The sequence below is a fragment of the Canis lupus genome, chromosome 13 (assembly GCF_011100685.1).
Source record: "Canis lupus familiaris isolate Mischka breed German Shepherd chromosome 13, alternate assembly UU_Cfam_GSD_1.0, whole genome shotgun sequence".
Classification (NCBI taxonomy): Eukaryota; Metazoa; Chordata; class Mammalia; order Carnivora; family Canidae; genus Canis; species Canis lupus.
The window spans coordinates 49,291,745-49,309,444 of record NC_049234.1 but is presented as its reverse complement, the minus strand read 5'-3'; the positions used below and the strand labels follow the sequence as shown (position 1 = coordinate 49,309,444).

At 42.8% G+C, this 17,700-nt stretch overlaps 1 protein-coding gene across 1 annotated transcript in view; it reads right to left on the bottom strand.

Annotated features, from left to right (window-relative positions):
- CRACD (capping protein inhibiting regulator of actin dynamics) overlaps positions 1 to 17,700 on the bottom strand; it is a 280,286-nt gene that overhangs the window by 26,186 nt on the left and 236,400 nt on the right. Inside the window, 1 exon segment of the mRNA XM_038556160.1 lies at positions 3,218 to 3,353. Coding sequence (XP_038412088.1) covers positions 3,218 to 3,337 — 120 coding nt within the window. The 5' untranslated portion in view covers positions 3,338 to 3,353.

The window sequence follows — 17,700 nt, the reverse complement described above, 5'->3', positions numbered from 1 at the left end:
ATCCTCAAATATATGAGACTTTGGCATTTTTAAGTGAGATCCAGCTCAGCAGGAGCCAGGGGCTACTGAAAATGGAGGCTTTCCCTCCCGAGCTGAATAATCCATGGACTAACAGAGTTAGCTCTTCCTGACAAGGGTGTGGCATAATTCTAAGTATCACCTGCAGGCTTGGACCGTGATGTTCCCGCCTGAGTGTCATCATCAGTTGTTACACAACTGGGTCTGACCTGAAATAAGTAGGCACCTCCCTGACCCCTCACCTGGGCAGCTGTAAGGAACCTCAAGGTCACTGAGGTCCAAGTGCACAGAAGCGTGAAGCTCACCAAACTGCTCTGTGCTATGGCAAGTGAGGAGTGATTCCATATAGATGGCAGACTTTAAGAACTGGAGGTGGGCCAGGTCATCCATCATATTCATCCCCTTATTTTTCAGATGGGGACACTGAGGGTCAGGGAGGTATAAAGACTGCACTGGAAGCCACACGGCCAGGTGGTGGTGGGGGAACTGGCACAGATTTTTTATTTCACCCACTGGCCGTGAACAACTGATGGTTGTGTGTAGGGTCTTTGAAAGGGGCGCCACTGTTGGCTTTGTCCCTATAACTATCCTGTATATTAAAGTTTGTTCTCCCTACAAACATGTATTTTTTTAATACTCGGGGGGAAAAAAGAGAGTAATTTTTCTTGTAAAGGTTCAATCATCTGCCACAGAAATTTCGCCCAGTGATAGACTGACTTGATTTGGAAAAGTGTAGGCTTATTATTCATGCTGAATTTAGCCATCCTGCACTCAGAGAGGTTCCAGACCTGCTGCAGTGCAAGGGTATGGCTGGCGGGCTGGGCTGACCACGTGTGGACACTAGAGGGCAACCTTTCCCAACACAGTCAGTGCACTCACTGTTCTGGGGTTTTCCAAGGGCTGAGAAGTTTCTCAGACCAGAGGAAAATGGCCTCCCCCCACCCCATGGCATTATGATACAAATCTCATTTCAAAAAAATGTCTTAATAATAGTGGCTAATCAGCCTGCCAGGATGTCTACCATCAAATAGGTGTCCATTACTCCTCTCTGTTTTTAATAAACACACATACATAGACAAACACAATTTTGGACATAAAAAACATACATGCCTCTGACATAACTAAACACCCTCATTCCATGCTGGAGTCTACGAGGGGGTGGTCTTTTATGCTGCTTACTAAGCATCAATACCAGCATAACGTTGTCATGAAAAATGCAAAGCATTCATGCAAGTTAATAAAGTTAACTACTATTTCTATGACTTACCAGGAACATACTGCTTAGTCGACTGAAAAATAAAGCACAGTCTTTTGGGGGTGATACAGTTATATCTTAATGTCACTCCAAAAATCACACTTTCTATGATAACAGTCCCCGTTTCCCTCCTCAAAGAGTAAAGTCTCTTTATTTTTTTAAAAAATATAATGATGGAGCTGTAAGGAAGACTGTGAGTACACAGACAGAAGCAACATTAGGCAGACCTTGTATGAGTAGATATTGTCCAAAAGAGAGCACTCAGATTAGTTATTTACTCATATTTTTCTTGTTATTAATAGAATTGTTGCTTCAGGGAAGTTGGCTTACATCTTAATTGTGAGATCAGATTCTTTAAACTTGCGCCTTGCAGTGTTATTAGGAATAACTGACACATATTTTTACCGAGTTGCAACAGTGCAGAATTACATATTTTTTACAACTCCAAACCCACTTCCCAGAAAGGCAGTGGCATGCAGTGTGATGTTAGCACAGACATCATTTAAGACAACACACTATTATCTAATCTTTAAAAAACTCCTCGAAAGCCCTCATAAAATCCAGCTGTTTCATGGACTGAACTCTGGACGTCACTTCTCTTGGAAAGGGCGTATTATGAGCCAGGGCCTCAGAACTTAAGAAAAATGGTCCAGAAATCAAAAGACTTCAAGAAGGAAAGGTAAGGTGGGGAGGGGCCCAAGGTTTTCTGCGGCGATCACCACCCCTTCCTCTTCTCCAACCTATGAGAAGTGACAGCTTGCTTTTTCTTAGCAAGTTCTTAGCAAGAACTAAGAGCAGAGCCTGGGTAGGACATGCTGGAATCTGAAGGAAGGGCCGAGGTTAGCCCTGAAGGCAGGACGGTGGCCCTGGGTAGTGCTTGGCAGGAGGGCTGAAGATCCAGGCAAGTTCGGTCTGTTTCCAGGGTGTTTGCTATTTCCCCGCCTGCCATATGCTATATTCAGCTGAGTGTGTGCGGACATGTAACCAAACACAGGTCACAAAATGCATAGCTAATGCTCAGTAGAAACAAGAACATTTCAAGAAAATAGAAAATTTCCTTTGAGTATAATGCTTCATTGTATTGGCAGCTACTCAAGCCAGCTGTTCCTCCCCCCCTCATTCATTCATTTATACATTCGTTATTGTAGACTTAGAGACAGATGGAAACCAGCAAACCAGAGTCCCCCGTTCATAATTTGGATGGCCTCCAAGCCTTCCCATCTCGGAGAAGTGCTTGCTGAGGCACTTCTCTCGGGTGAGTGAATTCTACTAGGCTAGCAGGCAAACCTATGTGGTCGGATCCCAGGTGTACTTGCTCCTTTTGCTTTCCCTAGATTTCCCATTATCTCAGTCACATTTAGTGAATCATTATTTTATTATATTTTCATTATCAGGAGTTACCACCTGAGTCGATTTTATGGAGGACAACTGCCCGATTCTGCAGCAGGAGGGAGGTTTGGGAGCTTCCTGGCATTCCTCCAAGACAGGGTGGCTCAGGGGGAGCCAGATTTAAGAACATAGCAAATAATAGAGCATCCCTCCGTTCACCGTCCAAGTACGGATATGCGGCATGGCCTCTGCCAATAGTCAACCCCGTGCTCAGGGATTATGGGCAACATTTCATGGTTACTTTTCCAACTCTCCCCTACCCCCCAAATCCAGCAGCTTCTCTTGGGTACCTGCCCTCGTGATACGCAGTTAAAAATGAGGGAACAGGTTGACAGAAAAGGAGTGGGGCTGTTATATAGGCAGGTACGATGGTGACAAGGTTGACAGCAGGCTTCCAGCGAACAGAGGCAGAGTTGAGAAAGCAAACATCCTGACCAGAAGCTACCCATGGATCTCCGGATCCCTTACTCAAGGTCACTCTAGGGATTTCCCCACTTCCCGCCACAGCTGGGCCCCCTCCTACGGCTCTGACTTTCCAATCTCCAGCTGTCTTACCTGAAGAGTTTTGACTTTGCCCAGGATGTTGTCCTGTGACATTGCTTGAACTGTCTGCTCACTTTCTGCTCCCCCATCAGGGATAAAAATACTGTCATGGGAAAATGCCCGGGTTCCCATAGAATAGTTGAAGGACCTGGAATGCAAATCATGGGCTTCATTTTATTAGGATGATAATGTTTCTTTTGGCAATTCAGTTTCCTGTTCCTCCTGATTTAGGGGACTCCCCCCACAACCCCAGTCTCGTTCAGAAAGCACTTCCGGCACTGTGTCCTTTTTTGCTGGGGGTCAGCCAAATAGCTGGGCAGAAGAAAGGGTCTCCCAGAATAAAGCAGCATGTCGCCAGCACGATGTTTTAGAGCGGCTCAATGAGAGAACTCAGAGACAGCTACTGATCTGCAGAGGACCCAGTACACGGCGCCCGGCAGGAATTCTCACTGGAGAAGCCCAGGTCCTGATGTGCTGCCACTGTTGGTTTTTGCCCAGGAGGCCCTGTCAACCAGAGCTTTTTATGTAACATGCATATCTAGAAGTTAGAGGCCAGATTCTTTCAGATTACAATCAAATTGTTAGAAAGATACGTACATCTCAAACAAAGACTTGACAAAGATGAGAACTGCTGACAGGGCCTACAGGTATAGCGTCTCGGGCTGGACTCCTAAGAGACACGTGTGTTAGGGCAACTCTGATGAGCCTCGTGTGCAGTGAGCAGCTCATAAGGGGTAGGTACCCAACAACAAGCACTTTCCAGTTGAAGGGTTTACGTCCAGGAGTCTGGACTCCCGCCTGAAGGGGTGAACTGCAGGAGGGAAGAGGAAGCAGCGGAAACCAACCACTGCTTACTGCGTGGGGGACACTAACCGCTCTCTGGGAAGGAATCCATGCCAAGCCTCTCATGGGGCTGGGCAGCATCACACTCTGTAAGGCAAGGCAGGCGCATTTCCATGATCCAGGCACAGAGCCGACTCCCGGGGGTGAGAAAGCACTTCTCCCTCTCCCTTCCTTAAAAAGGGGTCCCACCTTGAGGTTTTACCAGTGACCATGTGCCAGCACTGGGGGAAAGGCGCTCCAGCTGGTGGTTCTAAACTGAGTTACAGACAAGCAGTGGGTGGGGTCCTAACCCAATCTAGATGGAGTGAGGAAGACTGAGTACCAAGGCCCATCTTCTCACTTGCCAAATTACAGGCAGCATGGTAAAAAAGCACATGCGGTTTAGAAACAAGACTTGGATACGAGCCTCCTGGCTGGAAGATCTTTGTCAATAATAGTAATAGCCACACCAACCCTCACCTCAGTGAAACACTGTGCCAAGAGGTTTTACTTTCATTATTTCGGCCCCAACCCTCGTTGCAGATGAAACTCAGGGGTAAATAACTCTATCTAAAGTCATCCAAAAAGTAGTAGTAAAATGAGAAAATGAATTCAGAGCTGCTGAGTACAATTTCTCACCAGACAGCTGAAGGGTTTTAAAGCAGTAGCATGTCTTAGAGTCTTCTCTTGTGAATGAAATAGGGTGTAGCTGGGCCAGCAGGAGGGGAAATGCCACGTGGGCTGGAATATGGGAGGATTCGAGATACTAACTGACTGGAAGAACTGGTAAGCTTTCAGCTACATAACACCAGATACTATACAGCAACTCATTTTATGAAATATGAGGCATTGTTTAGGAAATGAATATGAAAAGAATTAAATACATCATTATCTCCCTGTCTGCAGAGACTCTGTGACCTATGTTACAAAATGAACATCCAGGTTTACCCAAAAGAGGCTATAAAATAAATTTTCCATTTAAAGTTATGGAATAAAAAAAATAAAGTTATAGAATCAGATCTTTTAATATTCTGTCTAAACTTCTCTCTCAGACCCCTGGCTATGATTCAGATGCGAGAATTGCTAACTGACTGCATTTCTACACAGTGTTTTTACAAGTGGCTTATACACATACACATGCTTTCAAATACTCTTACAAACACATATATATACAAACCTAGTTTGAAGCTTAGTAAATGTTTACTTAATAAATGTTTACTATGGTTGTGTGGCCACATTACCCTGATGCTAGGCCAAGTCCCATTCCAGTTTCTAAGTCAACTTTGACTGAATCATGAACTTTATCTCCCTGGTCCCATTCTTTTTCCAGGTAGGTTGTGTTGCGTCAAATGTTGCTTGCTTAAACCACTATTTAATGTCTACCCATTCCCCACTTCCAGATGATTATACTGAAAAACAGAAAATGAACAGTAACAATAGCAATTGTAATAATTACGATAATAGTGGCAGTCACAATGGTAATATTAATACTGGCTAAATTTTATCAGACACTTGCTGTGTCTCTTGCATGTGTTAACCTCTTCAGTAAAATGTCATATTTCAACTTTATGTGGTAGGCACTATTATGAAGCCTATTTACAGAAGAGGTGATTAAGACTTGAAAACACTGGGTGACTTGCAATAAACTAAGTGACTGTATATATGTGGATCTGTCTCTGGCCTCGTCCCCATTGGTCTACTTGTCTATTTTTTACAGCAATAATCCCACACTGTCTTAATTACTACAGCTTTTTAACGAGTCTCGGTAAATAGTAGTTTAACCTCTCCATCTCTGATTTTTTTTGGGTCAAAATGGCTATTCTTATCTTAGCATTTCTGCATAAATTTACATACATACACACTTCAACACACTCCTAGAATTGCTTTTGTGATGATATTAGATCTACGGATAAGTTTTGGGATAACTAACATCTTCACAATATTTGATCTTATAATCCATGAATATCAGCCCTTCATTTGTTTAGATTCCACTTACTTTCTCTCAGTATTTTGTAGTTTTGTGTGTAGAGGTCTTATACATATTTTGATAGATTTATTCCCATATATTGATGTTTCTGAGAAGACTAAATGGTATAGCTTCAAATTTTTATTTTCTAATTGTTTATTGGTGGAATATTAAATTACAATTGTTCTTTACATATTGTTCTTAAAACTAGACTTAGCTAAATTTATTAATTATAATAATTTGATTCTTTTGGATTTTCTATTTACACAATCAGGTTGCCTGTGACAAAAAGCAGTTTTCTTTACTTTAAATCCTTCTTTCCTTCTTTCTTCCCTCCCTCCCCCCCACCCTTTTTCTCTTTTCTTTTTTGTCACATAGCATTATCTAGGAACTTCATACAAAGTTGAAGAGAATTGTGATGGTGGACTTTGTTATGTTCTCAAACTAAGCAAAAATGCATTCAATATTTTACCATTAAGTTATGCTGTAACCTATAGTTTTTTTTTTCCTATAGTTTTTTTTTCCTATAGAGTTTTTATTTTATTTTTATTTTTTTTTTAAAGATTTTATTTATTTATTCATGATAGTCACACAGAGAGAGAGAGAGAGAGAGAGAGAGGGGCAGAGACACAGGCAGAGGGAGAAGCAGGCTCCATGCACCGGGAGCCCGACGTGGGATTCGATCCTGGGTCACCAGGATCGCGCCCTGGGCCAAAGGCAGGCGCCAAACCGCTGTGCCACCCAGGGATCCCTCCTATAGAGTTTTTAAAGGCTATATCACTGCTTCTGAAAAGACAGGCAATCTATCATCTTTTTTTTATAGTTGATATGAAGATTCTTCTCTCTGCATTGGTTTACAGCAGTTTTACACAAGCTAGTGTGAATTTCCTCTAATTTATCTAGTTGGAGATACATCATACTTCCTAAACCTGTTGCTTGGTGGCTTTCACCAGTTCTGGAAAATTCTCAGCCATTATTCCATCAAATATCACTTCTACCCCTTTTTTCATTTATTCCTCCTCTGATTCTCTGGTGTTAGAATGCCTCCCCATGAACCAGATGTCCTTATGCTGTTTTCCATATCTGTCAATTCTTTTTACTCAATATGAGTTAGTATGGATTTTTCTGCTGACCTAACCTTCAGCTCCTTAATTCTCTCTTTAGCTGAATCTAATCTGCTGTTAAAACTATCTATTGAGCGTTTACTTTCAGTAGTGTTTTTCCTATCTATAATTTCCATTTGATTCTTTTTAGTAGATTCCAGTTCTCTGGTAAAATTCTTTATCTTGCCAACTATTTTACTGACTGTATTAATCACAATTATTTAAATATCTGAAACTCCCAGTATTTTTATCATCTTTGGGTCTACTTCCATTATTTTTTCTCATAGTCTGTTTCTCAACTGCCTGTTAATTTTTTTATTGAATTCTTTTTTTAAGATTTTATTTATTTATTCATGAGAGACACACACACACACACAGAGAGAGAGAGAGAGAGAGAGAGAGAGAGGCAGAGACACAGGCAGAGGGAGAAGCAGGCTCCCTGCGGAGCCTGATGTGGGACTCGATCCCGGATACTGGGATCACACCCTGAGCCTAAGGCAGATGCTCAACTGCTGAGCCACCCAGGCATCCCGATTGAATTCTATATATCAAGAATGGAACACTGTAGAGCTGGGTTCTCTCCTTCCAGAGAGGATCCACCCAATCTGCTAGTCATGTGGAGGAGCAGAGCACCTTAATCCAATCAAGGACTGACCTGATCATGGCTAATTAACAATCTTTGTAAGGCTCAGACTACCTCTGCTCTGTCTCCACTTCTAGGGTATAGACCTCCTGTTGTCATCTCAACTGACAGCCTAGGCTACTTCCTAAGGTCCCCCTCCTTGGTAGGCTTCAAACCCCAATTTTCATCTTTTCAACATCACAGACCATCTACAACTCTGACCTGCCTTCCAGTCTCCATCCCTGTGCAGCTTTATCAACAAATTCATCAAAAGGAAAACTATTGCCTAGATTTAGACTCATTCTTCGGAGTTTCTCTTCTCTTGGGGATTTTAATTCCCTCCAGTCCTGGCTATTTCAGCAGCTGCAAACTCCAGTTTTTGTATTCTAGGCTCCAGGAGATTGCCTACAACTCTGCTGTCTTCTCTTCCTCTTGGCAGCAATGCTCAGGCTTCTTGGTCTCCTGTCCTCCACGAAGGGTCAATTAATGCCCACAGGGGAGAAGCTATATGCAGAAAGTTGGGCTCAACTCAGTGGACTTCTATTCTCTCCAGTATCTCACTGTTCAATTCTGGTGCACTAGCAGCAATCTGATGCCTTCAAACAGAAGTCTTTGTTTTAATATTCTATCTGCATTTCTAGTTGTTCTTGGTGGGAGCACTGATTTGCTACAAGCTACTTCATCACAGCCATAAGTAGAAGTGATTAAATAACTTTTTGATATTTATGAAGTTTCTACCTTTGTCAGAATCTACTCATTTTTAAGGCCATTACTCTTAAGAGAATTACTTTTCAAAGTGACTAAAAACATTTCTACCTTTTTCTTCTTAGATCTAGTTTTTATCCTATTTTAAAGCTCTGAGAAGCAACAGTGGAGGTGAATGGTAATTGGTTTATTAGTTACATGAACGAACACTCTCTTCTAAATATTTCATTTTACATAATGCAAATTAACATTAAATTCTTGGCAATTTGTATAATTTTAAATCTTTGATAATCATAGTTAACAGTTCTGATTTCAAACAACTCTACAAGGTAAATTATTTCCTTTTCTTTGAAGCGGAAGCTAAGACAAAGACTAGGTAAAAATACTGCCCAGAGTTCCAGAATTTGAAGAAGGGCTGGAATTCAAACTGAAAAGGCCACGTGTAGAGATCTCAGCTTGAAACTATGTTCTTACGAACAAAGAGCTTGGTGGAATCATTGTGGTTACCAGCTGGGAACTAGGAATTACATGACTGGGAGGTGGAGGGGGAATTTAGCACAAATTGTACCTTAGCGAGTTCACCTGGACTTCTTTATTCTTGACATTTAAAGATCTTTCACAACTGATTGTGAAGCAGGCCAATTCTCCCTTTCCTTTTATTATGAGTGAACCTAGAGGCAGGGGCCACAACTTTCCCTCAGGCTTTACGTTCTTAAATGGAAAAAAAAAAGGGGTCACCCTGTGTGGGAACCTTCTCTTCCCATGCCAAGAACACAGAGCAGCCTCTTGATCAAGAGAAGAGATGTATAAAGCCCTTTAAAACCCCCTCGATTTTCTTTTTAAAGATTTTATTTATTTATTCATGAGAGTCACAGAGCGAGAGAGAGGCAGAGACACAGGCAGAGGGAGAAGTAGGCTCCGTGTAGGGAGCCCGATCCGGGACTCCATCCCAGGTCTCCAGAATCACACCCTGGGCTGAGGGCGGTGCTAAACCACTGAGCCACCTGGGCTGCCCCTAAAATCCCCTAGATTTTTAACTTCTAAATGAAGGATTGTCAATATGTTTAACACTCCTTTAAATTTAAATAAGATCTAAATTCCAATGCAAAGCACCTGTAGTAAAAACAAACTCTAGAAGGAAAGAAAAAGAGGCCCACTTGGGAAATTTATAGTAACACTGATCTCACAGGAAGTCTTCATTAGTTCAGGGAAGAAGCACAGCCATGCCTTATAGAGGTCAGAAAAATGGTCCCTTTGGACTTGGGAGGTTCAGGCAGCAGAAGTTCCTGGGGCTCTATGGCCAGAGAGCATGGCTGAGATGTCATAACTCTCATTTCTGTATCTCTGTCATGGCTTTGTTGCTGTTGTACTGATGTTATTGTTATTGGTAGAAAGGTTCAAATTTCAAACATCTAATCAGAGGCCTCCAATCAGCCCATAGAGACCAGCTTTTGGTCTTTCCCCTCCACTCTTTGCTGACTTCTATGGTTATCTTTTCAAAGGCACAGATGGTAGAACAGCCTGAAACTACTCTTCTGGTTTTAACAATCACTTTTAAAAATGGTCTATGTGACTCCAACACGACACTCTCGTCTCCCCGCATGTCTCCAGCTATGCAGTGGACCCTGCTACTTGGCTGTCCCACTGCCTGCAAACTCAACATCAATGCAACCAAAGTCATCAGTGTTTCCCACAAAACTCCTCTGTTTCCTATTTCTTTGTTACTATCGCCCCTCAGACTCTGTGCTGTATGATCTTATAAAGTGAGGTCAGGTCCAGGTTAGGGAAAAACTACAGTGCATTAGACCCTAATGAAAACCACCATCTGTCCTTTCACACTCAGAAATCCTTCAAAAACAATGTGTAAATCAATGGGGAAGACTGAAAATCCCGAGCTCCAAGACCTACTCCAAGCCTGCACTCCACTCTGCCTGCCTGTGCTCCTCCACCACTGCTGCCTGGAGGCTCAGGCTGCTGCTCTCCACATCTCCAGTGGGTCTCTCCAAGGGAACCAGCAGCTGGAGGGGGAGCTGCTAATCCAGGGCACCATCCACAGTAACAGATGGCAGTCCTTCCAACAGTCACTGTTCACAGGCCCTCCTGTGATCACAGGGTCCATGACCAGACTCCTTTTGGACAAGAGAAGCTGAGGTCCCAGAAGGTGAGAGACAGACTTGACCAAGACAGAACTGAAACCAGAACTCAGGCTCCTGAGTCACAGCTGACGAACTTTCTATTTTAACATGGTGCTTGTAGATGTTCGGATTTCTTTGGGAACAAAGATGCTATGTGAACAACAGCTGCTAGACTATGACAACAAAGTAATGTTAAGAGACACTCAATTCACCCACGACTACAAATCTTACACAAAAGAAGGTGAGCCAATTTTATTGCTTAAATACCATATCTGTGAACACCAAATGAGATCCCAGCATCTGTGTATTTTTTGTATTTATAAAATAGTGACTGAGATTTTTTGTTATAGTAAAATATACTTAAAATCTGTTGTTTTAGCTATTTTTAAATGCACAGTTCAGTGGCATTAAGTACATTCACAATTATCACTGCATCTGTCTCTAGAACTTTTCACTATTTCAAACTGAAACTATCCCCATTCAACAGTAACTATCCATCTCCCCTTCCCCATCCCCTGGGTAACCACTATTCCCCTTCCTTTCTTCTTTTTAATATTTATTCAAGAGAGCGAGCACTGGGGGTAGGGACACAGGGAGAGGAAGAGAGAATCCAAGCAGACTCCATGCTCAGTATACAGCACAATGAGGGGCTCAATCCCATGGCCCCAAGATCATGACCTGAGCCAAAATCAAGAGTTGGATGGCTAACCAACCAATAATGGTGCCCCATTATTCTCCTTTCTATGCCTATGAATTTGACTATTCCAGGCACTTCATATAAGTGGAATCATACATTTGTCCTTTTGTGTCTGGCTTTTATTTTACTTAGCTTGGCGTCTTCAAGGTTCATCCATGTAGCATGTGTCAGAATTTCATCATTTAAGATTAAATAATATTCTACTAGACGTGGAATACAACATTTTGTTTACCCATTCATCTATGGATGAGCATTTTGTTTCTACCTTTTGGCCAATGTGAATAATGCTGCTATGAACACTGGTATTAAGCAAGATTTTTTTTTAAGATTTTATTTATTTATTCATGAGAGAGAGAGAGAGAGAGAGAGGCAGAGACACAGACAGAGACAGGCAAGCCCGACGTGGGACTTGATCCCGGGTCTCCAGGATCAGGCCCTGGGCTGAAGGTGGCTCTAAACCGCTGAGCCACCCGGGCTGCCCTTAAGCAAGATTTTAAAAAATGTGTAAGTATAGCATCATGACTTATAACTTTGTATACATATGGCTGAAAGATATGTAGGTATGCCCTATGTCCTCATTTCACACCAAAGATCTGACATTACTTTCATATCCTCTACCCAAACTAAATAGTCATTTTCTATAAAGATTAGTAGACTTTACAGGACAAAAGAAGAAAAAAAAAGGAGGAGGAGGAGAGGGAGGAAGAAGGATTTCTTGACATTTGCCTAAAATCATGGGAAATTTGGAGGTGCAATGCTTGAAATGCTGATCATAGTATCGGAGTCACAGAGCAACGGCCCCTAGGGCTGCATCCTGATCTCAAGTACCCCAGGAAGTTTAAACACCATGAACAGGACTACTAACTGGAGACCAGGGGCTTGTAATAGATTATTAGCACTGAGACAGGCTTGGAGTGGCTTAGGCAGTCCTGTTCTACCCACATCTTATTACGTTTAAGCCCTTTGATCTAAGTCAAAGAGAGAGAAAGAAAGAGAAAGAGAGAAAGAAAGACACACTGCTGTTCCCCAACTCTACCTCCTTCTCTTTTATTTACCGAGAGTCAGCTGGACTCACTATTCTACCCAGAAGCTCTAGAAGGCTTTTTAAGAATAAATAATATAGTACTCTTGGGCACACTTTGGCAGCACATAGGCCAAATTACAGGGCTGTTTGGAAGGGCCCATTTCTACACTTAAAGTTGTCAAAGATTTCAGAAAACTCAGCTGAGGCCTGAATGGACTGTCCCACTCTGCTATAATACCCAGAATTGGATGATTATGCTAATAACCATGTCAAAAATAATATAAAGTTTGCACATTTAACCTTTGCTCAGGAGAAGCTTTTTAAATTATTTTTAATTTTAAAACTACTTCAGACTTCTAAAATCTCTGCAATTATGAAGAACTTTTGTTTTCCTGGACCACTGGAGGAAAGCTGCTGGCATGGTGCCCTTCCTTACCTCCAATCTAGGTGGACAGTGGAGGCTCAAGGATTTGTCTCAAACACATAAAAGCACGTGTGAGGGAGACCTCAGAACACTGATGGCAGCTGTATAATTGTCACTGTTACCCTGGTTTTACCTCCAGCCTGTTGGAATATGATTGATATCTGTAAATGATCTCCAACTGAAGTCCTCTCCAATACCGCTTCCTCTCAAACTCTGCAGTAACCTTAAAGCAGTTAATTTGCCAGCTCAGAAACTTCCAGCAGTTCCCTTTTGCTAAAATCTTACCAGATGAAGCTGCAATGCTTGCTGGCACTTAAAGCTCTGCACAACAGGCCCCAAATGCCTCGGCTCTATGAAATGGAGATCATGGAGTGTAGGAAGTGCGTGCTCAGACTCGAGCCAGTGTGCCTACTACTCAAACCTAGTTCTCCCACTTACCAGCGGAATGGCCTTGTGCAAGTCACTAAATCTCTAGGTGTCTCAATTTCCCTATCAGTGAATGGAGAGGATAAGAGGACCTATACCTCATGAAGCTTCTGTTAGGATTAAATGAATTATGACATGTAAAGCACTGAGAATAGTGTAAGCACTTACAAAAGTGTCACCCTACTTCAAACACCCTGTAAGGCAAATCACACCATTCCCAAACATCCTCTCTGGGTTCTTCCCCTTCATGGACTGCCCAGTGCCAGTCTCTCGGTTCAGGCCCTACTCATCCTTCAAAGTCTAGCTGAAATCATACCGACCCCACACAGCCCCTCCTGCAGCCTGGAGGAAAGGAGTCTTTTCCTCTGAAAGGCCTATGCACATATCTCTTACTGTTTTATGTTATGGTTACTATAATCATGCTTTAAATGAGAGAGAAAATAAAAGTGTTGTGCATATTGTAGAGTGCTACAGAGACGTGATTCCAACAATAATGGTGTTACCTTATCCCCACCACAGTACTAGGAGCTGCCTGAGGGCAGGGATCATATCTGTTGTCTTTGTTCCTCCCACAGTGCTTTATATGATAAAATATGTAGTAAATTTTTCAACAGAAGAGTAAATGATTAATATTGTAGAATAGTTAGTTTACCAGATGTGTAGGTCACTAAGGGAATGGAAAGCTTGAGGCAAATGCATTGATGTGCGGAGGAGGTGTATTTTCAGAGCATGGGCATTTTTTAGGTACAGCAGGTGCAGGCCACTGTGGAACTCTGAGAAGCCAATGGGTGGGCAAGTCAGGAGGACATTCAGCATCTTTAAAAGGTTCTTCTGGGTCTTCTTTTCAATCTGCTCCAGGTTTTGCTTCCTACCTTCTGCGTCAAACTCTCTCTCACCTAGTTTTCCTGGTTTTATCCTCTATCAGTTATAGTTCTCGGTTGCAAGCAAAAGAAATTAACTTGGTTGCACTTAACCAAAAGAAAATTTACTGGAAGAATGGTGGGCGTTCAAAGAACAAAAGAAGCTAGAGTCAAAGCTTAGAAAAAGACAGGAGTTAGAACTGTAGAGGTCCCAGCGTCAGGAACCACAGCTGCTGCCACACCACAGGAAGAGCCTGGTTACAGGCTGTTGCCACAGTTGTGCTCCTTACATCCTTGAGCAAGCCAAAGTCCAGGAGAGAAAGACCAAATGGCCAGGTGGGTCACACGCTCATGTCAGGCTGCAGGTGGAGGAAAGTGGAGGATCTGGCCCTTTGGCTTCTGTCACAGGAAGCAGGTGCTATGTCCTATTAGAGGTACACACAGATAAACTTGATTCCCTGGGGGGAAAAAACTGGGGGGAAAAAAACTGTTGGGAAAAGAAACAGCCACCACACCATGCTTCTGATCCTGTGTCTTGATTCTCCTTTCCAATTTAGCCCAGCTGGATGGACAAGTCATTGGAAAAGCACTCTGGGGTTCTGACTCTGCTTTTGCAAGAAGCTGGCTTTCTTCCTGGTAGCATGTGCTGCTGCCTGAGAGCCAGCAATGCTGTCTCCCATGCTACTGGGATGCCCAAGCCCAGGTGCAGTGCCTTGTGCCCATGCTTATTTACTAAAGTGGGAGAGATCAGACAGCGGGCACATGATGGGACCACGGCCTGGAACTTAGGCCACCAGATGCAGAGGTGGGGGGGAGGAGGGTGAGAGAGAGAGAGAGAGAAAGAGAATGTGAGAAGGAAAGCAAGACTTTCTTGTCGTTGGCCCTGTAGTCATGCTACTCCATCCCTCACCCATGTGCACTTGGTGCTAGGGACAGCAGGTGTCAAGAAGAGTCACTTCGTTGGGATGCCTGGGTGGCTCAGCGGTTGAGTGTCTGCCTTTGGCTCAGGGCCTGATCCTGGGGTCCTGGGGTTGAGTCCCACATCGAGCTCCCTGCAAGGAGCCTGCTTCTCCCTCTGCCTATGTCTCTGCCTCTCTCTGTATTTCATGAATAATTAAATAAATTTTTTTAAAAAAGCAGAGACACCTCATGACAAACTGAAAGGAACAATACAAAGTGAGGGAAAGTGTTCTGGAGGAAGGGTTTCTGGGAAAGCTCTCCTCATCCACAAAACATGACACAAGACAGGGAAGGTCCTCTTTCTTCCCCAGTCTTTGTCGTCTGCATGTAACAGCTGGAACAACATGTGACACCTGGCAGCCACCTTGGGGCTATAAAGGGATAAACCTGAGGACCAAAGCCTACTTGCTGAAGATGAGCTAGGAAGGAATCAGCCTAGATCTCGATGCTGTTGTTGGGCTGCTTCATTAATGGACTTTGAAACTTGACAAGTCCTCCAGACTTCCGGGTACGTTAGGTAATATATTTCTTTACCTAAGTTGAAGATACCAATTGTGTTTTTTGTTACAGCTGAAACCATCCTACCTGATACAGCCTTCTAGCAACTACTCTTCACACTGGCCACATTCTAAGATGCCATGACATCATCTAACCTTGGAGTATGAGCCTACACAGGGAAATTCACCCCACCCAAAAAAGGAGAGGACTTTCTGCAGCTGCACAGTTAACACATGTCTCAGGCCAGTCCCCCTACTCCTTATTCTTTGTTTTTTTTTTTTTTTGATAAGCATCATGTAATTTGGGACCACAGATATTGGGTAATTACCATAGAAATGATTAGGGATTCACTTCAGAAATAAGGAAATATAATTATAGTCCCATGGCAGCTTGTTTCCATGACAACAGGGGGCAATTGCAATTGATCAGCAGTTTTCTTCTAAACAGATCCGTGAGCCTCATTCAAATGAAATGCTAAAGAGCAATTAAGTACCCTCATCAAATAAACTAGAGCTGCTGGAAGAGACTGGAATCAGATTATATTTTGTGTGGCATCTTGGAGGCTCATCCCAGACTTTGGTATCCTATGAAGACAGATGGTGCTCAACAAGCTATGGAGCACCAATCACCTAAGAATTACAACAAAGACAGGATAGGTTAAAAAAAAAATCAAGGAAGAGGAGGGAATTTTGGAATCTTAAAACACACACTCTTAGAACTGGAAGTCAAAGGATCATTTACTCCAGCCCCTGGGCTCAATCCTGTGTCTCCAGCACATAGGATGAGCAATTGTCTAACCTGCCTGTAAAATTCTGGAAGGACTCCACGGGTCTGCATGCTGTCTGTTTCACTTCTCAGTTTCTCCACCTGAAGAAAGATGTTTTCAGAAACTTCTCTAGTCACCTGCTGAATCAATTTAGTCTTGGTCTATGCTCTGGAAATAGAAAACTAGTATCAACACCCTCTTTATCTCAGTAATAATATTACCCTGCATTTGCAAACTGGGATTTTATAGCGGATAATGGTTTTTCTTTCTTCTTTTCTTTCTTTTCTTTTCTTTTCTTTTCTTTTCTTTTCTCTCTCTCTCTCTCTCTCTCTCTCTCTCTCTCTCTTTCTTTCTTTCTCATTATAAGCTGGGGAGAGAACACATCCATCTAAAAGATGAACGGGCGGCTTAAGATCAAACAGCTCATGAGTGAAAGCAACTGCATGCACAAGAGACCCTGGCTCCCGCTCTGTTGCTCTCCCACATACCATATCACCAGTAACTGCAGATTCATCAACCTTCATTCCCTCTAGACTTACTCAGCTCAGATCCATTCCTTCTCCCATTTAGTCCCTAAATTTCATTCATTTAATGGTCTTGTCCCTCTTTTCTGGTTCCTGTTCAATCAGCACATCCCAGGTTCCTAAGGGTGGAGTATAACTGATCAAGTCACCTAAGTCTTTTCTGACTTCACCTGAAAAGCAGCAAGGCCGAGTGATCTAAGGTACCACATGGTAACCAGGGAGCCTAAGCTCCACTGCAATCTCACTGATGACATGTTGTCTTACTACACTGCGTAATATTCTTTTCCCAGTGGGTCAAGGGGACAGTGATACTCTTTACCGTGGTGGGAAACCGAAGGATGAAATAGAGGAACATTGAACGTACAGTGGGAAGAGTCAGCATGGCAAAAAAAGAGCAGTATTTGTACATTCAGTAAACGAACAATCTGAACAACTGCTATGTACCAGGCATAGTTCTAGAGGCTGGAAATACAGTGAATGCACACGCAGGCCTGCCCTTATAGAAAGGTAAACTGTGAGAACAATGGCAGGAAGGCCTGATCTAGGCTGAGGGAGTCCAGAGCAAGCTTATTCCTCGAGGAAGGCATATTTGCGCAAAAGCCACAGGATAAAGAGTAATGAGCTGGGTGAAGCAAGTGGAGATGGGAGATGGGATTGTTCTAGATAAAAGGACTACTGTATGTAAAATTGGCTGGCTTGGATTGTATTCACACCTCTAACACCAACAGCACCACACTAATAAGATTACTTCAAGACTCAGTGTTCCTATTTGTAAAGTGAAGGTATTGGATTAGGACTAAAAATTACCTTAGACTTTTAATATTGGGGTGTGTATGTGTGTGTGTGTGTGTGTGTCTGCATGAGGTCAACCATACGCAATTTTTTCTTCTTTTTATAGTCCAGATATCTTTTTTATTTTTAAGTGCGTATCATGCCAGGAATTCAAAGGAAAGGATTCTAACA